At 40.6% G+C, this 23,356-nt stretch overlaps 1 protein-coding gene across 1 annotated transcript in view; it reads right to left on the reverse strand.

Annotated features, from left to right (window-relative positions):
* LOC131463410 (uncharacterized) overlaps window positions 1-23,356 on the reverse strand; it is a 332,277-nt gene that overhangs the window by 273,698 nt on the left and 35,223 nt on the right. Inside the window, exons 4-5 of the mRNA XM_058635095.1 lie at window positions 8,108-8,150; window positions 5,344-5,572 (exon numbers count right to left, since the gene is read on the reverse strand). Of these exons, the coding sequence (XP_058491078.1) occupies window positions 5,344-5,572; window positions 8,108-8,150 (272 nt within the window). The remainder of the gene's footprint in view (window positions 1-5,343; window positions 5,573-8,107; window positions 8,151-23,356) is intronic.

Consider the following 23,356-nt stretch of genomic DNA (forward strand, 5'->3'; position numbering starts at 1 on the left):
TTCTTCACAGTCGATTGAGAACAGCAATTACTCCAATGGTACTGGTCAATGAGTCGGGTCAACCTTCGATATGGGTAGTTAAATACTGGAGAAAAAAACGCAAATTGCACTAATCTGTCCCATCTACCCAGTAACCAATGCAGCAGGGAGAAGCACATGTATTTGCATGTGTGTCTCTCTGACAGCAAAGTAAACTTGACAAGAAAATGGGGTATGTATATCGACGTGAGATGGTGAGTGGATCCGTTTCCCACAGATTTACCCAGGAAATCCAACCTGCGATGAACAGGATCAGGCTCCTTTATTTACAAGGTGCAAATTATTGCTTTGCCATGCAAATGCTTTCAAAAGCACTGTAATGCCATCCCGCTTTTGTGGGGAAATGATCGCTGCGGCAGGACAAGCACGCCAGGCTTTGATGGGTGCAGAATAACGGTGTTACAGAGCCTCGCAAATGTGTGTGTGTGTGGGTGTACTGCAAATAGGTTATTTTGGATGTTTCTTTTTTAGAAGAAAGGAGGCATTACTGAGGCCCATTGGAGCACTGAGGTATACTTCCAACCAAGGCGATTAACATGAAAGGCGATATCTAATGTTATTCTCCACTCCTGTGAAGAGAGAAGCAGAGAAAAGCCTGTAATCACATTATTATTTGTGTTGGAGATCAAGATCAATCAGGGTTAAAGCGTGTCACAATGTTTAACAATGACAATGGATGGTTGCTTATGTAGGAGATACACACAGCACATTACTGCGTGATATGTGTGATTGTGTGATACTGGGGCTGGGGTGGGATTTACATTATACCTGAATTTTGACAGAATATACTCAACATATACTGCTTCTATATACACGCAGAGGATTATGGAGTCATGTTTGACAACTGTAAAACATGAACAAAAAAGGAGGAGTCACTCATAAAGAGACAACAACAGAGAAGGCTTCACTCCCCTCAGAAGCCTGTACTGAAAGCAAGGCAGCGTCGTATCACTTAGGGAGAAACTCAAATACAAGCTATGGCAGCATATGCAAACTACAGAAAACCCAAAGCCTTTAAATGAAGGAACAGCATCAGAGGGCTAAAGATGGAATTCATTCATACAAATATACTGTAACTGCAATTAAAAAATGCATAGATTTCATGATCCCTCAAGCAAACAAGCACACTGTTCCTGCAGCATAGCTGACTGCCAAACATGGATGTCACTTTTTTATCTGCAATTCAAATATCTGTTCGACCTAAAGAGGGGATTTCAAAATATAAAGCCTAGAAGCATGTCAGACTGTCTAAAGCAAATACTAAAGTGTCCAGCAGAGGGCAGTGTGAGGGCAGCTTGGCGTTGGATGTACTTTTTACAGTTTATGTTCAGACATCACAAAACCAGAGCATCTGAAAAGCGACACATGCGTAAGTATTCCTCTTTCTACACAGTAGGTGACTTAGTCAGTGAAGTGGCAGAAGAGACCTCACAGAATGGCAGTGTCATGAGTAACCAACGTCACATGACTCTAAAGCAGTATTTGGGGAAAATATGGAGTAAAGCCCTATTCGGACGGGATTAGTTTTACATGGAGGTGGGTTTAAGTAATTAATACCAGAGTTTCTCAGTGATTTTAGTCCTGTCCGAATGTGCCATGTCAGTAATCATTATCGGACGATGTCAGTTAAGATTACGGCGACTTCTACTTTGGGTAAAAAGGTCAGGAAAAATTACCACAGGTAATACTAAGCCAGTGCAAATAGTCCAGCAGTAAATATGTGTGTAAGTATTCTGTCATGTAGTAGAAGTAGTTTTCTGTGGATTTTCAAGCATGGAGAAGCATTTCATTTCCCACGAGGTGGTCAGCCAAGTATATGGCAAACCTTGAGTGTGTTCGGCATACGACGAACACCATTCTCAACACGTTTCAGATGCACGGGACTTCTGATTGCTTTAGGTCAATAAATCTTTTTCCAAAATAGAGTGGTTATGCACCACAGTCTCAAACTGAAACCAATGTTTTTTCCCACACTGAAATTAAACACAGCATTTCCTCCCTGGTCCAGTTGTGTGTTTTAGGAATTGTAGCTTTTGTCTGCTCTATATTGATGTGTGTCTGCACTTGTGATATCAGGAAGCAACGTCATACGCACAGCTATATCAATTTACCCCGTCCACTTGTAGTAGTTTTGCTGAGATTTTTTATTCTGTGTGAATTGGCCCTTAACATTACAGTTGTACTGTTGCAAATTTACATTACTTCACCTACACATATCAAACTAATCAAGTCCGAAATAGTGCTAAATAGTAAATAAGTCTGTCACGTCAAAAGGAATAACTTGCTGCGTAACTTGACTTTTGGAAAAGTGACAACCCTACTGCTAAACCTCAGTCATGCAAGGTTTTGAGCTGGTTGGGCAAGCAAGTGGTGAGAGAGAGACAAACTCAATGAGTGCATTGGCAGCGTGTGTAGAAAAAGCAGGGAGGCAGGCAGTGATTAACGGAACACTTCAGAGTACAAGGCACAGCGGTGCTCAAAGAAAACAGTGATGATCTCCACTTAATCGCGGAGAAGCCTGGAGCATCTGCCGCCAGAGCAGGGCAGCGGCAGCGGCGAGCTCCTGCTCCGCTAGGCTGTGATCTCCAGAGAGCCGCGGCCATATGCTCGGCTCTGCCGCAAACTCACAGGAAGTTAATTTTCTGACAAAACACGGGGATAAATATGACATTCAAACAAGTTGTGCTCAGCCAGGCTGAACACAGATGCCATGCCAAACTCAAGCTGCACACGTGTCACACTTAGGAACCGAGTTTATTTTCATGCTCCCACAGTCACTTTTCTGCCTAGAACTGATGAAATGCAGACAACGGGTGGTACGTTTTCAGCGAGGAGGTGTTAACCTACTTTGAGACTGAGCTACACTTTGTATACAGCCAGGAAAAATCTCATAACACAGCAAAACAAACAGACCTATGGTATATGATACGGGGCATGATGATACTACCGAAGCTACCGCAAAAACAATCATGATGACTGCTAATTCTTATCAAAATGTTTGCGTAGGAGAGCACATGGAGAACTTGAGAGGGACTGTCCTGTGTAAAGAACAAACACATCCATCAAAAGCACAGAGATACAGGGCAAAAAATGACAATAAGATTAACTTTCATTTCCATCCAGACACAGAACCCAATGGTGTGACGTTAAAATAATGCCAATCAAACAATTTAAAAGGAGCTCTGTCAAACCTTGTCTGTTGCAGGTGAGATGCCATAACGGGCCTAAACAAAGGGCTCACAGGTGTGAGCAGAATCTCAACACCTGACCAGTGGGCCAATAAAGAACGGAATATAGTGTTTCTCAGCTCTCCGCTGTCTGCTACCACTCAATCTCAGATTGGTAAGGAGAAACGAAGCCTTGGGGGTGAAGCTGGCAGTTCCAACCTATAGATTCTTTACAACAAAAGCCAGTATCATATAGTACACGCTGTCTGGGGGATAACTAGAGGTGGGGCAGCTAGTCTGGACCTAATGGAAAAAAAAAAAAACAGCAACGCACACAGGGAGGCAGTAGGGATGAAAGAAGTTGAAGGTGGGTGGTTGGAGGGCAAAGTTTGGGCCTCCACCTGGGGCAAACAGATGCTACTAGTATGGATAAAATGAGAGAAGGGGTTGATGATGAGATACACATACCAACAGGTCCTATTCTCTGCCACTGCTGCTGCATTTCCCCCCCGTCAGTATCAGTTGCTTTTGAGAATAAAAAGATGAGGGCTGGGTGCAGTCATGCGGATCTTGACGGCCTTTATCAGGCAGAAGAGGTGAGAGCTTTGGCCCCTGGGCCTCCCTACTACTGCTGCCAGGTGGCCAGGTACTCTGTGCACCCCCCTCCCTCCCCACTAAGCATGAGAGTACCAGTACCATGTGAACTGTGAAGCTCTGTTCTGGGCATTTATGTCTACGTAAATATTATGTGACAAGAAAGCAGTAATCTGGAGAAAATAAAACACATCTGAACACTTTTGGTGATTTCGGCTTGTGCTGATGCTATTATTCCATCTCTCTTCGGTCTTTGTGAACATACAGTAAACAAAGATATATGATTTGTATGCTTTGTCCTTCATCTGAAAACAGGCTCTGTCAAGCAAAACTATCAGACCTGACTGAGGGTGCAAGTGTGTGCATACAGCAGCACAGGGGCCTAATTCTTTCCTGATATAAAATAAATTGCTTCCTGTGTGGAATGAGAAAATATCAGCAGGCAACACAAAACCTTAATACCCCTATAACTGAGAAATACAGAGAGAGAGAGAGAGCGTAATGCTTAATCAGCATTGTGTGAACTGATTTGACAGTTAAAAGCGACGCACTACAGTTTTAAGGTGTCACCTAAAGATTGAGAGGAAATTGATCTTCGAGGTAACCGTCTCCATATGGACTTGAGCACAGAAATAACAGATAAAAACTGATAATATTCCCGACCCTCTTTTTGAATCCATCCATTACAATACGTGGGAGTAAGAAACTGAATGTCCTACTGTATAACAATGCACTAATGTAACTGCACAAGACTGGAAAAATCTGTCGTGAGATGTAATATATCCACTGCACATGTGCACAGAGCTACATATCCATATATCAAGTGCTGAGTGGCAATCATTCACCTAGACACTGTCACGTTGCAGTAAATGGGCTTATTTTGCATGAGAAGGAAGATGGAGTGATGGGCCGCAGTAAGCAAAAGAGCGTCTGAGGGACTGAATCAAATCATATGAGTAGGCAAATTTAAGCTTGAATGCAAGTGGAACACTTCACTGGAGAGCCAATTGCAATTCCACAGCACTTAATATAGGATTTGTATGGTTTAACAGCATGCTACTGTATGGTGTAAACCATGTAAGGAAAGAGAGAGAATACCACTATTGAGCTATCCAGACCCTTAAGGTAACTCATGCCTGCCTCCATCAGACCCTCTCTCCTTCCTTCTTAAAGTCGAATTAAAAACGAATGGTTTTATTCAACAGAATTTATGTAGATGTTTTAAATAAGGCATTATGAAATCCGATGTTTGAGTAATATGAAAGTGTATTATTGTGAGAGTAGTCAGTGCATTGACATGCATGTAAACAGTCTGATTTTAGTCAGACTAAGACAATAGTTTGCTTTTCTGTGTGTCATGTAAATATGTTAATCCGAGTAAAATTGAACTAATCTTAGGTGTACAAACATACCAAGATAATTCGATTAAAAGTCTGATTACTTCTGCATGTAAACGCTTAGTCAGACTGGAGGCGGACTGAACTATCCCTTCAATTATGTCCTTATTTTGTCATTTACGTAAAATACACTATCATCTCCATACCTGGTGTTCTTTGAAGTCGGCCCTCTGGAAGTCATAGCCAAGCTGGGCGTAAAAGTTGTTCCCGAAACTGTAGGCCTGCCCAGTTTGCGTCCATATGAAGGAGTGTCTGCTTCCACAGGCCACCCCAACTATGTTGTCCACATCCATATCGCTTCCTTTAACTTTTACTTCCTGTGGCAATTTAACCTCGACGGGATGGTCTTTTACTTCTCTCCGTCCATCTCCAAGCCTACAAGTAGACAGGAAATACAATTTTAAAGATTCTTCTGTGCATGACATTTAGGTGATTCAATATTTAATGTATTTTGTAATATAAAATATTATATTATAGTATTTTATATTAGTTTTTTTTTGTTTTTTGTTGTTATCCCAAAACCTTTTAAATGTAATACACAACAGTTTTTTTTACATGGCATGAGCTACACTATTAAAATGCATTAGGGCTGCAATGATTGTTCGAATAATTGCTTATTAATTGATTACTAAATTAATCGTGAACTGTTTTGACAATCAATTATTCGGTTTTAGAGGTTTTTTTAATAATTACCATACAAATCCACAATTGATTAATCGATTATGAATTATTGCTAGTTGCAGCTCCAAAATGTAGACACAGATGACATATGTAGGTGAAATTGTATTAAATCAAATTGCAAAAATGGACTAACACACCCAAATAATGCAATTTGAGAGTCAAGTTAATACTGTATGTTCTGTTGGACTGCATACGTTCAGTCGGACCAGAGTCAGACTCAAAATGGTCTGGGCTCTCTGCGCATACACCACAGTTTCCACCCCTAGCTAACATTATGGAAGAATAAGACACCTAATAGTACAATAGTACATTTTGGACTGACATGGAATCCAACTTTATGCTCTGTCAGCTTAAAGAACTTGCTTTTTTTCACTTTTGGATGATAGGAAGACATGGAGTGGTCCTTCACATGCTAACAACTAGCCGCATGATGCTAAAATAGAAAATGCCTACTCATATGAAGCGGAAGTAGACACACTTTACTCGATAAATGAATTTTGTACTGGGACAAAGACAGTCGCCCAACAGTGCATGAATAACACAGTTTACTGCACTGAAAATGTTTTTATAACAGTGAGTAATTCTAACTTGCATGCGACAGCAACACTGAACTATTGTCTTTCTAGCTTGTTTTCACCATACAGAGTCACATATATACAGCATGTCCACGAGGCATATTTCAGTGAGGTCAGTTCTTGTTCCAGGGGAAGAAATAATAACTCAACCTCAACTCAATTTGTAGCTATACAAATGACTTTACATAAGCCTACACGTAGCTGAGAGTTGTGCTTCTGTCTCTGTGTCCCCAGTGTGAGTGAACAAAGAACATCCAAGACCCCGTTTCAAGATGAGCTGGTCAAACGCAGCCCCAGCACCCTGTGACCTGTGTGCTCCCAGCAGCTTCAAACAGAGCTCCACTGTTTGCTTCTTGATAAAATGCTCTTCTTTGTATTTGTTTCCCTGAGCCAGCGTCATAACCTGCAATGCCCCAGCCATATCTGCTAGTTGGCTGCATGTCTGGGAAAAATAACAAACGGTCTTCTCCATTATTTCCACAAACGGGGAACGAAAGGTCCTCGCCCGCTATCCCCACAGGAGCCTGTATTGATTACAACAATGCTTCAACTCAAGACAAGACCACTCTGGGGTCACTGCTATTTCCATCAGAAAGTTTGCCAGTTTAAATTTACACATCTCCCATGTACTCTCCTCCTCTCTCTCGCCTCCAGTGAGACACACAGGAGAGCTGAGGAGTTTTCAGATATCAGAGTGCCAGTTGTGTAACTGAGCTCACCCTTTGCTCTGAAAGTGGGTGTTGTGGAGCTCCAACTATAGGCTCCTCCAACTATAAGCTCCCCACTAGAGCCTCGACCTGCTTAGAGGGGTCAAAGCATCATGAGAGGAGAGAGAGAGCGAGACACAGAAATGGGAGAGCAGTGAGAGAAGTGGAAGAGGAAGGGACAATGGGAGACGGTGAGAGTGCGAGAAGTGATGCCTTTGTTTCTTTTATGCATTTAAGGTCTGCGGTGCTGCTGCTGCTGCTGCTCAAGTACCTGAGGGCCACTGAATCACTGTAGCCCTCCGGTTTTAAGATGTCATTACGGGCAGACTGAACAAGTTTTAACAAGTAAGCTCACCAGGAGCAAAACAACTATGTCTGTTTGTTTGCATCTCTCTCGGACTTCTTTCACTGCTACATTATATTACTACAAGAAAATGACAATTAGGGCAGAACAAATCCAACCTCAGACAGCTAAACTTTCATTACACAACCAACTTTAATTTAACACTTCAGATACAAATTAACTATAACACCATTAAAGCTCTGTATCAAAACAACAACAAAGTGGCAACAGGTGTAACAAATTAAGAATGGCAATAGGTAATCATAGTTTGGCATGTTAGTAAAATTAAAACTAGCTCATAAATGCTTATTCTTATTTAGTAATACATTTGTTTTCTTTAATGTGATGATGGCATTAATTAGAAAGTTATAATATTTGAGACAGAAAATATGTGTTAAAAGAGTGAATGCTGTTTTCAAACTTCTGTTTTCATGGGTCCAATGTGGATGGAGCCTGGGTATAATTTCACCTTATGAAATGCAGGTCATATTAAGTTCCTGAGTTGTGGTATATCAGCAAAAGGGCATTTTCAGAAGATTTTTTAAAGATATTGTTCAAGTGAGATTTTCTCATAAATAGCAAATGAAGTCTTGGATTTACTTACTGCCCACTGGTGCCATTTCCCCATGCAAAGATCTTGTTATCCACTGTGAAGAAAAAGAACAGGACAGACTGAGTTGAAAGAAGACACGATGCCTGGAATTGATATTCTTGGCTGTAAAGTAGTTTATAAAGAAGAAGAATAAATATTTGTCAGCACTTCTGCTTTTCAAAAGACACAGTAGACCGAGCCAGCACCGGTAGTATAGGGAGAGCGAGAGAGGGGATGACATACAGCATAAGGGTCAAGCTGCACTGAACCCAGGTCAGTGTAGTAGGGAATAACTAAGATTATACAGTACTGCGAAAAAGTCTGTTGTACAAGTTAAACTCATTGACAACTTGCTATATATAAAAAGGGGAATTTTAAGTCACATCATTTCAATACAAATACCAATTATCACAGAATTTGACAAATATAAAAACAACTCATAATTCAGATACTGCATTTAAAAGAATGGGAAGTAGGACTGCAACTAACGATTACTTTCATAATCGATTGATAATTTCTGATTTCTTTGCTCATATAAATGAGATTGTTTTTTTAATTACTAAACAAAACACCCAGACCAATCAATCAAATATCAAAAACAGAATATAGCAATCAATTAATAATTGGTCAAATGATCTGAGAGAAAATAGCTCAAAAAGCAGCAGTCGTAAAAAAAACAAAAAAAAAAAAGGTGCAGTGCTAATATTGAGAAAATAATTAAGCGGTTATCTTCAAAAGCTTGAGATGTTTCACAGCACTAGCTCAGGTTGCGTTTTTCCCTTTTGTCCTCAAGTGTGGAGTGAACGGTGCCGTGTCAGTGGGCGGACTCTCTCCCCGCTGTGTGAAGTTTGATTAATACAGCCTCGACAGAGAGTTCAGAGACTGGGGCCACCTCTCACACACCCTGCTGTAAAATAATGAGCCTTCAGCGGGAAGGGATAATATACATGGGAGGGGAGAGACACTTCCTTAGCCCGAGTCCAAGCAGAATGTATTCAAATGAAATGAGCAGAGGAAGCCGTCCTAACTGATTAGACTTGTCTCAAAAGAGTGGGAGAAGCCTACATATTTCTCCCTCTATGTACATGTATTTAACTGTCACCTTTCGGCACTAACAATCCAACGTGGCACTGATCTATTTGCATATGGTTTCTATAAATACCTGGACCTCTACCTGTTCCTGCAGTGGTTCCAGTCATGTTGGAACACAGACGAGCCTTATTGGTCTTATGGGATCTCAAACACCTCAGGGGTAACAGCCAATAGCAACAGACTTTACTCATCAAGCCAGCAGAATTCTCATATATTATAAAATATGCTATATGATTTACCTAAGCTTGTCAAAAGAGAAAAATTATCAGGCAAATGTGGGGTAATAAATTGTATATCCATGCTGCATATGTTTGACTTGTGACCCTTGGCATTTTAACAGTTGGGTTGTATGACAGAGTTGCAGCAAAAATGTGTGAAAGGAAATAACACGACGAGCAAAAATACTGGAAACTTAAGGGAAAATGTGCAAAAAAAAAAAAGGTCACTGATTTCTATAAGAAGAACTGTATTTTACAAAGAATTCAAACTTGATGTTGTATCAATATATATTGAGATTATCCAGATACAGATATAGAAGAATGGTTATATCATTATATTTGGTCAGGTGTAGCGTATTGTATCGTTGTGACAAGTGTATTATCAGCAAAGCCTGTTTGAATTTACTGCACACCAAGTATTGTCAATCCACCTTTAGTTAAAAGTTATGAGCAGAACCAAAAACTACAAACACAAACTAAAGAAATAAAGAAGAAATAAGCAGTCCACAACATGACTCAGCTTAAATGCTGCTACTGATTTGTATATGCTTTTTTTGTATCAGATTTTATATTTTTCTCTGCCCGATATCCGACCCTGTGATCAGACCGATACTGATACCGAGTATACCTTATATCAATATTTTGTCCAAACCCTACTATACAATGGTATAGTTAGTGTGTACATACAGTACAATATAGTCATATTCTGTTGTCTTGACCCCACAATAAATATGAGAAAACACAACTTCAGTTTGAGTTCCACTATACACGGGCACAGCGAAAGTTTTAAGTGTTGCTCAGAAAACTGTGGTCACACCACACACACGTTATGAACTAATGTAAAATACTTACATCTATGTACTGTCACTACGGTCACATGAATACTAATAAACATGAGAAAATACGAGAAACAAAGCTACTTTTAACAACACAGACAGAGACAGACGGAGTGTTGTTGTGAAACTCATCTGTGAGCAGCTGTGAGTCTAGAGCTGTTACTGTCATGCATAAAAAATAAAGACACAGTCCAGGATTTTTAAGTTTACTTTTACAAGCATAAGAGTCCTCACTGGGATAATGAAATAATAATTAGAGTGAAAATGCAATGGGAATTAAGACTGCTCTTACTGTTCCAGAGTTGTATTTCGTTGTTTTGTATTTTTTTTTTTGTTTTTCTTTTCTTTTGCTTCTTTAGCTCTTGAGTGCTATGTGGGAGTACGATAAATAACAATGCTTAGACTGTGTATAACTGAAACAGAACAATATTGGCAGCCCAAGGTTTCCTGCAACACTCACTGTTGCACATAAGCACAGTGTTAACAAAGCCTGCTTGTTTACACCAGGCGTGGGTCAAAGAGTACAAATAAATAAAAAGGAAATTTACTTTCTTTACACTGATTTGCATCAGTCGATGTTGATACTTACTGCCATAATATGTCATATAATTAATTATGCTTTGCTCCTGATTTGAAGATGCCATTTAGTTGTAATTATAAAAATCTTCATGGAAAGAAAACAACAAAATCTTGTTGAACAAAAGTCGAACCTTAGTCGTGGGAAAGATTCGCTTGAGTTTGGTTTGTTCTTTAGACACATGGGGGAAGGCCCGCCCTTCAACACACTCTCATTGGCTATTGTAGGCTGTGGGCAGAGCAGGGAAGCTTCTCATAGGTCACATGTGGGGTCAATCGAAGGTTCGGTGTTCAGCACCATTTTGAAACAAGACAAGCATAATTAAAGTTAGAGAGACGTTGGAATTTCAGCCACTGTAAGTTGGTATTTATCGATGTAATAACGTGTTTTAGACTAAGTATTGGATCGTCAGTTGGATCATCTGGACCTTTGTTGATGTAGCAGGACCATTTTTTGTCTGGATTTTATGGACTGTTGCATTTATTGGGGGCTTCACCCCTGAGTTTGAACTGTTTGTTTGCTCGTTGTTGGGTCTGGCAGAAGTGTTAATTGTGCCTGATGTTGTGATTGTATCTCGAAAATGGTTTGCCGGTTTCTGTGATCATGCCATGCCTGTCAGTATGTTCAGTGACCTGTGACGGTGTCTGTTTCGGTTACCGTGATTGGCAGAGCGTCAGGAAGTGGGTGTGTATGTGTATGGGATGACTGGGATGGGGAGAGAACGGCGATATGAGGGAGCGAGTGAACCGAAGAGCAGGTTGTTATTGTTTTGGAGTTGGCTACGGTCTACAGTAAACTGTGTTGAGAGAGAGAATAAAGTTGCAGTAAAAACAAGGTAACGTCCATAGCTTCCTTATGCAAGGGCTGCTACATTATGTTCTCTGACGGCCCAAACATTATTGTGCAAAAGTCCTATGCCACCATTAGATTTGTCATTTAAGTAATTATTTCTCAGAACAGATTTAAAATAAAACACTTTTGTGTTAAGTATTTAGTGTGACGTACCCTTACACATAGCACAACCCTGGCTCTCTTAAACATGGAGTGAACCCTCATTGATGCTATTGGTAAAACCAACTACTACATATCAACAAAGATCTGCTGTGAGAAGGGTCTATTACCTATACATGTTGTATGAGTTAAACTCATTGACAAGACCAACTTTCAGATACATCACTGCAATCCAAATGCCAAGGACCACAGAAAACAACAAAGCTGGTGGTGCCCTGAGACTTTTGCACAGTACTGTACATAACTGTGTATAAATATATATAGTTATTAAACTATAGCCCTACTTTAAAAGCTTACAATAAGGTAATAAGAAAGGACTGCCACTATTAACCGAGCCCAGTCGTCACCGTTTATGTATGGCCACTAATGTGTATTCATCAGAGTATCCAGATGCATCACTTCACTGCGATAGCCCCCCTCACCTTGTATCTATGAGTCCTCTGTTATCCTCAGAGTGGCAGATGTTTCTACCCCCCTCCAACCCCACTCATCCACCCACCCAACTCTCTCTCTCTCACTGTGGCAAGGGCAGCGGCTGGCGCGGGGGCATGGAGGCCGGAAGCGGTGCATCAGGCTGACGTACAGAACTGATGGGCAGTGCTGAGAGCTGGCAGTCTGGCAGGTTGAGTGTTCACCATCCTTTGCCCCCCACTAGCCCCCTGCTAGCCCCTGCTGCTCTGCACCATACCCAGGCACCAGCATCCCAGCAGCGGGTAACCCATTGCTTTGCTCCCCCATAAAAATAGCCCATCCCATTATTCTTCTGCATCCCTGGGGGCCACAAGGTCTCCAGCATCATTACCAGGACTAAGGATCTGACTCTGCCATCACCACCACCACCACTTGGCAACCCCCCTCCTCCCCCCACCCTCATCCTCTTGTCTAATTATAGGTCAAGCACTCTTTTTGTAAATCATAAAACCTTTGTTCTTATCAAGAAAACTAAACCGGAGAAAGATACCGCGGATGGAAGACGAGTGGAGCGATAGAAAACGTAAATCAAGAAAGAGGAGGGGAATTTGTGTAAAAAATAAGAAAGGGGGGAGAAATTTTTCAATTATAAAACCAAGCTAATTTGGTATGACCAGCGACTGTCATGCATGGTGACAGAGCTCCATTATGCAGTCATTTGAGCTCTTTCAAATTAGTTATGTTAATGTCCTGCGTGTGAATGTAACACTTGGATGGGACAAGATTTCAGCAATTAATTTCTACAGTCAGCGGAGAGACAAGCAAATTTATTTTCCCCCTCTCAGGGAATTGGTGGTGGAGGGAGTGAGGAGGGGAGAGAGCATTCTGGAGCAGGGAACAAGCTAAACACAAGACCTAAATAAAGCCTGAACAATGGGAGCCAATGCCTCCTCATTCATTCAATTGACAATGTTTTGCAGCTTAAACCTGTTTTATTAATTATGTTTGACATTTCCTTAATTAGTTTCATTTACACCAAATCAATCCCTGCTGCTGTACAGCGTCATTTATCATTTTAAAAAATTTGCATAGCCAGTGCTGACTTTTTCTACTTAATTATACATTAAAAGTGTCAGCCGCGCTTGCTGCCTGGCATTATCTGAGGCAGAAAGGTTTGTGGCTGGACGGGGGTGGCATTAATCATCAGGGCGGGAGCGGGCAATGGGTGCTCCCAGTCGCCAGCGGGGGAGCTAAGCGGGACTTCTCATTTTCCAAGCTTGATGCTTTCGGGGCCACGGTGACCTCAATGACCTACGGGGAGAGGCAGACAAATCAGCGACCTCCAGCCCCAAAAACAACTATAGCTTGTTTATAAAGCACAGCGAGAGGAAGGAGGGACTATTACCTGGAAAAGTAAAACGCTGCAAGATATGTGTAGCCAAATCAAACATGCAAGACCACAGCATGCAGGAAGTACTGTAAAAGCAAGAGATATACTGTATGTTTTGATAATTTTCAGCCGTTTAATGTACCAGTAATGCAGTCACTTACACTGCTGACGCTCTGTATTTAAGATTAAGAGTTTCAAAAAGTTTCAAAAACCATTAAAGAGAGATGTGTTTTTAGACACTATTTTTTGACGGCTTTTTAAAAACAAAATATATAATAACAAAACTAACGGTAGTGTAACATTTGTGTGGGGAAAAGTCTTTGACACAAGTCACCCAGTTTTCTCTTGATCCTTAGTGAGGAAGTGTTCTTAAAATGAATCTTGAAGAAAAGGGTCAAACCTGTCCTCCCTCAGTCTACAAGGTCATTTACCACTCTCTAGTTTTCCTGTACACATTTGTTTTGTGTTTTTAGAATATACCCTACGGATGACTTTTTACATTTCTTTTGTTGACTTTACTTTAGCCTACTGCAACTTTGAGCTACATGTGAGCTTTTTGTGTGTAAATTACTGTTGCGTCAACAAAGAGGCAAAGAGTCAACAAAGAGGCATTCATTCATGTTGATGTAAACCTACTCAAATTAAAGCCAGCAGCATTAAATTTGAGGTCAAATTATGTTTTCTGCATTAAAGTGATATGTGCTTACAGGCTGAGGAGTTGGCATGAAATAATTACCTAAAAATAACACTAGCGGTGTAGTGGCTAGCACAGCAAGAAGGCCACCAGTTCAAATGAAGATCTTTCCGTGTGGAGTTTCCAAAATCTCCAACTTTTGAATATTAACTGACCTCATGTTAACCATTCTTCATAAAGACATGAATTGTTAACAAAATTGATCTCTTGATATCTTTGTCAGAAAGAAAGTTATTTAGAATCTTTCCCAAAAAGGTTTTTTATTCAAAAGAAAAAGTCTTGCATAATTTAATCATCAGGAGAAAAAAAAAATATCACTCTATCTCTTGCAGCATCTTAATCTAATTTCACTATACCAGTGTGTGAACATATTATGTGAGGAATGATGAGAGAGTAAATGATCTTATAGGGCATAAATCTGCCTCCTGTGAAAAGTCTGTAGCTGACTTGTCTTGGCCTATTTACACCACTGTATTTTAACGTCCGAGATAATGGTGTTACTTTGAGAGCTCAGTATTTTCTCAGGTGATATTTGATATAAAAAGTTTGAGAACCACTGACTTAAATAATTAAGGCAGAGCCATTTGACATGTTTGTCCAGGCAATGTCTATCTTGGGTCTGAAATACTTAAAACTTTGTGTAGAGGTCAGGTGGTTCCTGGTTTGATACCTGGCTCTTCCAGAATGTGTCAACATACCTTTCAGCAAGACACTGAACCTCTAACTGTGTGTGGGGAATGTGTGAATGAGGCATAATTTGTAAAGTTCTGTGCCTATATGACTGCAGTCCATTCTAATTTACATGTCAATAGTAAGAGCAACGTATTCCACCATAACTCTAATAGCAATAGTTGGCAGAGGGTGGCTATTACTTTCCCTTCGGCAAGTTTGCGAACATGCAGCAAACTGACAGCTCAAACACCTGGCAAGCTTGCTCCTGAGTAAATCTTCAGAGTGTTGAGGTGAACATGGCTTTACAAATCACCCATTCAGGAACGAGACAGAAATTGGCAGGTAGGCAGAGCCGTGGTGTCAGGAGTGAAAATTACTCTAAAATGCGAAGCACAGCGAGAGGCTGACTGAGTGAGGCTCTGAATGGGGGGAAGCTACGGGTGTCACCGTGTACTGTGTGTTCACTTGGGAAATCGAACAAGTGTATTTGTGAGGCGAGTCAACGCTGTTGTCCTTTGAAAACTAAAAGAAAAAATAAGTCAGGTTCTGATATACACAAAAAAGTGCAGCCCATATCAAGCTACCTGCTCATTAGGGCTGCAATAACAGAAATAGATACAAGGAGTCGCTGATGAATTTAATTGTCGATAATTGTCAGTTATGTCATCAAAGGTTTTTTCATAATGTGGACAAAGAAATCTTTTTTCAATACGGAGCGAGACACCTCACTTTCTACTAGGGCTGCACACGTTTGCTTTGTTATGTAATGTATTCTAAACAGCAGCAATGTTTATTAACAGAAATATTTAAATTGTCTTTATTTTTATTAGGCCCAAAACTACCTCAAGGTAAAATAAAAAGAGTATTTTTTTCATTCTGTTCAATTATTAATGACTAGTCGACAAGTCAAAATATCACTTTTATTAAGTTAATCTTTTAAAATTAGATCTCCATTTAATTTAACTGATACCATATGAATGTACGATATGTCAATCCTAACATGGTGAGATGCTTGAGCCAGAATCATTGAGGACATAAAGCAGAAAAAACTAAATAAAAGCCTTTATAAATCCACTGATTTACTCAAAAAAAAAAAAAACTCCCCTGGAGAAGCTGTATAAAGATGTAAAGGAGGCTGTAGCTATGGCTTTGCTTGCAACGTCCTTCAAGGGGTAACACAAAAGAGAGGCGGGCAACAAAAGGACCTGATGAAGTGGCTAAAGCCCTGGCATGCCCCAACAGGAGCTGCAGGGGGGCAGCAGCTACATGCGCATGCTTCACTGCCCCGTTTGGCCCCAGCTGAAATACTAACCATCCTCCCAGGGTCATTAGATTAAGAAATACAAAACCAGAAGCAATACCTGGAGATGAAACGGACCAGAACAATACTGAATAAGAAAGTGGAAAAAGTTATCCTTGCTAATAGCTGGGGGGGGGCTACTTACGAATTAATTCCTGAACTTAAAGGGGATGGAAAGTCTGAGTGTTTTTTATTCTGCAAACTTCCTCATCAGCATGGTAATAGTGGCACATGGACTGTGGGAGTTTCTGTTAGTTCAAAGGGAAGCAGTTGAAATAAGCCACAGTCTCTTTTCACTCATGAAAATATTATAATTTATATAAGTGATCACTCTGAAAACTAGAACTTTCCTTTCTCCATCTACGGCTCAAATATCGCGTCAATTCCCCAACCAAAAGCACCCCTTTAAATGCAAAACATTCCCACTATCAAGGATTAGGCTTTTTTTTCTTGAATATATGAAAAAGCCTTTGTGAAAATATGATGATGAATTCATGGGCCTAAAACTACGGGGGTAAGTTTTTACATCGGCGAGAGAAAAAAAAATGAAGTGTGGGGAGGAGAAAAATCACCTATTTGGATGGCATACATTACCATTACTCTTGTATTGTGTCTCCACTTTTCATAATGAAGGGGATAAGTGTCCTGCTCCGAATGCGTATCCGTTGACAATGGAGGCAGACATTACTTGGTTAAAAGCTCAGGGTCCTGTGGGTAAAGAGGCCCAGAGAATAAAGAGTATCCGTCATGGCTAACGAGCTATAAGGATAGCACATTGCCTTTATAAATCACTAGATCTTGCTGTTTATTTAAATTCATTGGTGCCTCATTATAACTGAGCTATGCACCTTTAGGTCCAAGTTGATTAGGAGTGCCATAGCTCAAAATGGCTTTTAATTCAGTGAAACGTAGCTCTGACCTTGGTGCCGTAACCCTGACTAAAACACGCAGCGACTCCCACATTAATAATGATGCTACCTTTACTGGGCCACAGAGCCGCGCTGCTGCTACTTAAAATATGTATTATTAGTTACCAGCGACGGCACATTTATCACACCAAATTACCCTTCGGTGTAAAACTGCTTAATTCTGGGTCCCTGTACCCCTCTGCACTATTACCTGCTCTTTAGAAAGGCCTGGAATTAAATGTAGGGATGAAATGTCAGGGTAATGGGGAAGATGCGGGTCGATGGGATGCACACTTGATCATTCCCTCGTGGCCTTCTCCACATCCGGACGATATACTGTATGTGTCTTACTCATAAAAGGCAAAATTCCATTGAGTCTTTCTTTGCAGACCTTTAAAGATGTAAATGAAGGGTAGTTCTTTGAAAGTGTACTTTTTTTTACACTGTTCATTAAAATTACATGCAAAACATTATCTACTCCATGCTAAATGGGAATTTTATAGTGTCAAGATTTCATGAGAGATTTATCTCACAAACAGAAACTTTGGACGAGCGGAGAAAACTGAAGCGACCATAAACTTTTTAATTCCCTAAGCCAATGGTTTTCAAAGTATGGTACATGTACCACCACTGGTACGCAAACTTATTTTGCCGGTACTCGGAGGAAAATCAGAAACACTGTTTTACTGTATATACCGGGGTATGTGATTGGAGTGGAGCTGAGGAATTTTGACCAGAGAACAACAAACAACAAAAAAGATTATAATAATTAGAGTCACCTTATCTCTCATTCCATCTTAATTAAATTATCTGAACTATATGTTAGGAAGGGACGATGATGAGAGAGCAAAATAACTAATAAATCTGCCTCCTGTGAAAAGTCTGTAGCTGACATGTTGGTGCTCAGTATAAAAAGTTTGAGATGTCTTAGCAGAGTGACTTTGGTTGCACATACTGTACATAAACAAGGACCTGTGTGCACAACCACACATACTGTAGCTCCACCCACCAGCCTTCTGTGGACAGACACAGGGAAAAAAAACAAGCCCGAAGCCACTAAACACTTGTCATTGTTTATCCCATGTGTGTCCACCAGAGACTGATTACTTTGAATGACGGGTAAACGATTAGATCAATTAGGAGTTACTTTGGAGTGGGCATCAACGGCGGCCTTCTGCAGATTCGAGACCTGTGGGACTTGGCCCATCAGAACCGCCTCATTAGGTCTCTGGACTCTACCCAAAACCACAGCACAAAGACAAAGACAGAGGACCAGAGGAGATGAGAGAGGGGACAGAAAAAAAAATAATAATAATAATAGAGAGAGGATGCATCTTCAATGGGTGAATTAGATGCATTCCTACTGTAAAGCACCTCTGGGATCAATTGTTTTTATGTGGTGCAACATCTCAAAAACATGTTTAAAAAAAAAAGACTACAAAGTGATCTAACAGACACAATAAGTGGGAGTATTTTGAGTGTTGGCCATATAATCCATTGTTATGGGACCGATGGGAATGCATCGGTATACAGAATTACTTTGTCTCTGAGGAAAACATCAAAAAGTCCAGTAATAATTTAGATTACCAGGGACAACGCTACGTGGGGCTGACAAAGGAACACAGTCAGTGCTGGCATAAACACATTCCTCATATCAAACGCCGCCCGTACAGGACATAAATACACTGTATGCACAATACATTAATGGAGCCTGCTTATCTGAGCAAGTGGCGAGGCTGGCGCAATGGGGAAAAGAAGACGTTACACACGTTCCATCAGATGTCGAATCAATTAGTCACGACCATCTTCTAGAGTCAGAAATAACCACTCGTCCTCCCGTCTCCGGGGAGCCGGGGATGGGCCCGGGCAACAGAGGAGAGACGGGAAATGTTCCAGAGACCCAAAGGGGGGTAAAAGAGAGGAAAATTACAGAAAAGGAGGAGGAAAAAAGTGGATAAATAATGCTGTCTGTTCTATACTGCACAGACTAGCATCTCTATTTTCACTGGATTTCCATACATGGAGAGAAAAGTCTGCACTCTCAGCGTAAGTGCTTTGCATATCAGAGGGCATTCGTTTTGCACAGTGCAAACAGTCTGGTCATTAACATATGATGACATTATCTCCCTAATCACACTACAGAGGGTCTCCTGTATAATATATACAACACAAGTGTAGTGACTATTTAAATCCTTCTTCTTTTTTTCTACAGTATTATGGTCCTCACTGGGTTGTGTTTGTGACTTTTTCCTCTTCACAAAGCTTTTAATCTTTTAATCTGAAGCATAAAGTCTATACCACTTTGCTAAAAAAAAAATAAAAAAGGTAAATAGATAATTATTCTGCATAAATGAATCAATGAACTTGAGCTAAAAGTAGATGCACAACAGCCTTACACCTGAATAGCACTCATTATTACTGGGATAGTTAAATAAATCTGTTTCTGTTCATTGTGGTACAGAGAGGTATTTTGTGGCTGCTGAGATTCCTTTCTTGCTTTGGTAATCTCCCTGAACCAGCAGATTACATGGCAATGTATGATGTGTAGAAGAGCGCAGTATACAGACTGAATACAATCCTACTTTTATTTAAGCTTATGAATGTATTTTCTGAAAATGTAGATACATCATTTATGTTATTTGTAGGATTATAGTGGGCAAAACGTACAGTTAATTTGTTAAAAACAAAAACTTCTCTTGCAATTCCATTTCTTTTTAGTTTAGGTAGAGAAAAGTTGCAAGTTTTCATACAATCAGGCAAGTTTAAGTCTCTTAATATTGCAATTATTGGGATTCATAATTTGTCTTCTTTTTTCCAGTGGACAAATCTGTCAATTAATGGATGGACCACGTGGGATTTATGACAGCAGATTTTCTGCAGATTTAACAGAGATGCTGCTTTTAAAACTCATAAAAGTTCATGCTTCGGTTTTGTTTTTCCACTGACTATTTCAGACGCTATATAGTGTTTGGTTGATTATTTCAATCTGCTGATTATAGACCAGAGTGCTTTTAACAGTACTTCAGAATCTGACCCTTTTGTGGGTCATAGTAAGGGCATTTAGTGCAAAGAAAATGTATTTTATACAAAACCAGGTTGCTATGTTAGAAAGAGGGGAGCAATTCACAAAGTATGCATGTGGACTGTTTAGGTTTATAGTGTACGAATGTGGCCAGATAAATTCTCCTCCCCACAGTCCACAAGCACAAACCAGCCCTCTGAGTCTAAGTGTTGTTGTTTGCACATGGCCTTAAAAAAGAGACAAACAGAGATGGACACTTGAACTTAAGAAACCACAGCAGAAGAGGCCACGCACAATCCCACAATCCCCTCTGATTCCTCCTGGTTTATTTTCCCAGGTTGCAGCACAAAACTCCTTATTGGTAGGGGTTGGCAGCAGAGCATCAACGAGCGGCATCACAACGCTCTGGTCTCCGCTCCGAATCCACCACATTAGATGGTGTGTGTTTGTGCCCTAGGGATCGCAGCGCCTCAGCCTGTGTTTGGGGTACTTTGTCAGATGCCTCAGTGTGTGTGATTTATGAGCTCGGGAAAGGTTGCATTTCCAGCACGCGTGGACGTCCGCATGGTAAATGGAGAAATTCTGAATTTATTAACATACAATGAATGATGATTAATGTTTTGGTATAGATCATGCTCTCTTTTCAGATGCCTCAGTGTGGGGGTGATATATGTAGCAATAAAACAATATGTATGTACTCAAAAGCACATTGTACGAGTGTCGAGTCCATGACTCTTTTAGACGCGTTCGCCGTGTCCCTGTGTGATGACAGGTTATGCAAGGCATCATACTGTTGTCTGAACTCCGTGGACATTAATGTATACACATATAGCACCGCTATACCTGCTCTGCATACATTATCCTCCACACAAAGTGAACTGTTCTCTTTGGTGGCAGCGGCACCTTGCATAGTCAATGAGAGACGGTATAAATTAAAACCACGGGGAAAAACTGGGAGCAAAAGAATGCAATTTAGACCGTTATCAGTATACATTTAGAGGTCCATTCGTCAAAATCCCCACCATTATTAACTTTTCTATTCTACAACACATCTTGTGTCTCCCTCATCAGCTTTTTCAATATCTTCTCAAATACATTACTGCAAGTGTCGAGCGTATATGTTCACCCAGGGCCAATTACTTCACCGAACCATAAAGGTAAGCAGTGCCGAAGACGGTTCTGTCATATATTTGCCTCTGTGTCTCAGCCAGACCCCTACAGTGGGAGGTGGGAAATACAGGGAATATCAAACATCTCTCGCTCTCTCTCTAATCACAATGACAACAGAGGACTCAATATGCAGGCGCATGTTTCACACAGGTTTTTGGGAATACGTCCATAAGGGTGAATGAATGTCTGCCCACATGTTTAAATCTCAAACTGGTGACTCATGGACGACTCCTACTTATGCTATGACCTTAGTATTTCACCCTTGAATTGAGGTTGAGTAGCGCTTTATGCCTGCATGTGAGCAAAGAGAGGAAAAGAGAAGAGGTATCTGCGTAGTGTGATCATTCCAATGCGTTAAAAAAAGAAAAAAATCAAATGTGTGTGTACGCATATCTTGATGCGGCTGTCAATATGTACACTCTATATGTGTGCACGTTTTTGTGTTTGCTGCATATGTATGAATGCGTGTATATATACACACAATATACCGTCAGAGTGTGTGTGTATGTGTGTGTGTGCACGTGCTTGTGGACTAGCTTCATATGTATGTGGTTGCTGTCAGAAGGAGTTGACTGGTGATGAGGGATGGAGAGAATCAGAAACACATTGGGCTGGGAATGGGGTGTGAGCCGCAGGGTCGCCCTGGCACAAAACACAACTGCCTCGCACATCATTACCCTCATCCCCCTAATGCGCACAACACTTAGAGCTACAAACAGGCTCCAGAGCGCGCGCACACACACACACAAACATTAAGCACCATGGAGTCACACAGGATACCACACACGGGTATATACACTTACAAGTCCATATACACACCGACACACACAGTGATGAAATCCTGAATAGTTTGAACTACTAAAACTCTAAAGTGACAAAACTTTGTTTGATAAACAAAAATTTTTTTTTTTTTTTTTTACACATTCAAACTATTTAACAGGCTGTTGGCAGATTGCTATCAAACTTGCGGCCCTCGGGCCACATGCAGCCCACCATTACATTTCACGTGGCCCGCCACAATAAATACATGGTTTATCGTGAATTATATATATTTATATTTCAATATAAACACTTTCATTTAGAAATTTGGTGAAATGCTGTCACATATATAATTTCAAGCTCATATCATCCACCTCGACCGAGGTTTTTCCTAAAAAAGTCTGACCAAGCTCAGTGCCATTTGAGTTTGAGACCCCATTACCTAATGGGGTATGCGTCAATTAATTTATTTCATTTAATAGATTAATAATTTGCTCCATTAATGCAATAAATGTCTCCCAAAGCTCAAAATGTTGTCTGCCCTCAAAAGCAAAGACACTCAATGTATTATCATGGAGGAGCAAAGAAACCAGAACATACTAAAAGTATAGAGCTAGATTTTCTCTTTATAAGAAAGAAACTCACTCAAACTGATTAGTCGCTTATAAAAATAGTTAATTTAGTGATTGATTTTTCATCAAAGAATGCAAAACTTCACACACACACACATCTTTTCCCATTTCCCAACTCAATGCAGGATCAATTCAAACAGGATTAAGCTCCACTGGGAAAAGTATACTTATTCAAGTACAGGACCCCCATAAAAAAAAAGAAAAAAATCACAGTAGTTTCACACTGTTACGGATGCCTTCCTCGCTTCTTGCTGCATGAAAGGTTTTAAGGATGGTGGGATCGGGGGAGCGGTAGGGCAAAGAGAGGAAAAAAGACAGAGGGAGAGAAGAGAGCAGAAGATATGATGCAGAAGAGTGGAAGAGAGAGGTAAGCCAAGCATAAAATAACTTCAATCTAACATCCTCTCAGTGGGGCGGTAGGAGGCAAATAGCAATCCCACCAATGCCGTGTACTCAAGGGGGATCCCCCCACCTCTCACTGACCCATAGAGAAGAGGATCATGGGAGAGCAGGGACGAGACAAACCCACTTCAATTAAGGCACGGCGTTGTCTCGTCAGCACGGCAGAT

The sequence above is a fragment of the Solea solea genome, chromosome 8 (genome assembly GCF_958295425.1).
Source record: "Solea solea chromosome 8, fSolSol10.1, whole genome shotgun sequence".
Lineage (NCBI taxonomy): Eukaryota > Metazoa > Chordata > Actinopteri > Pleuronectiformes > Soleidae > Solea > Solea solea.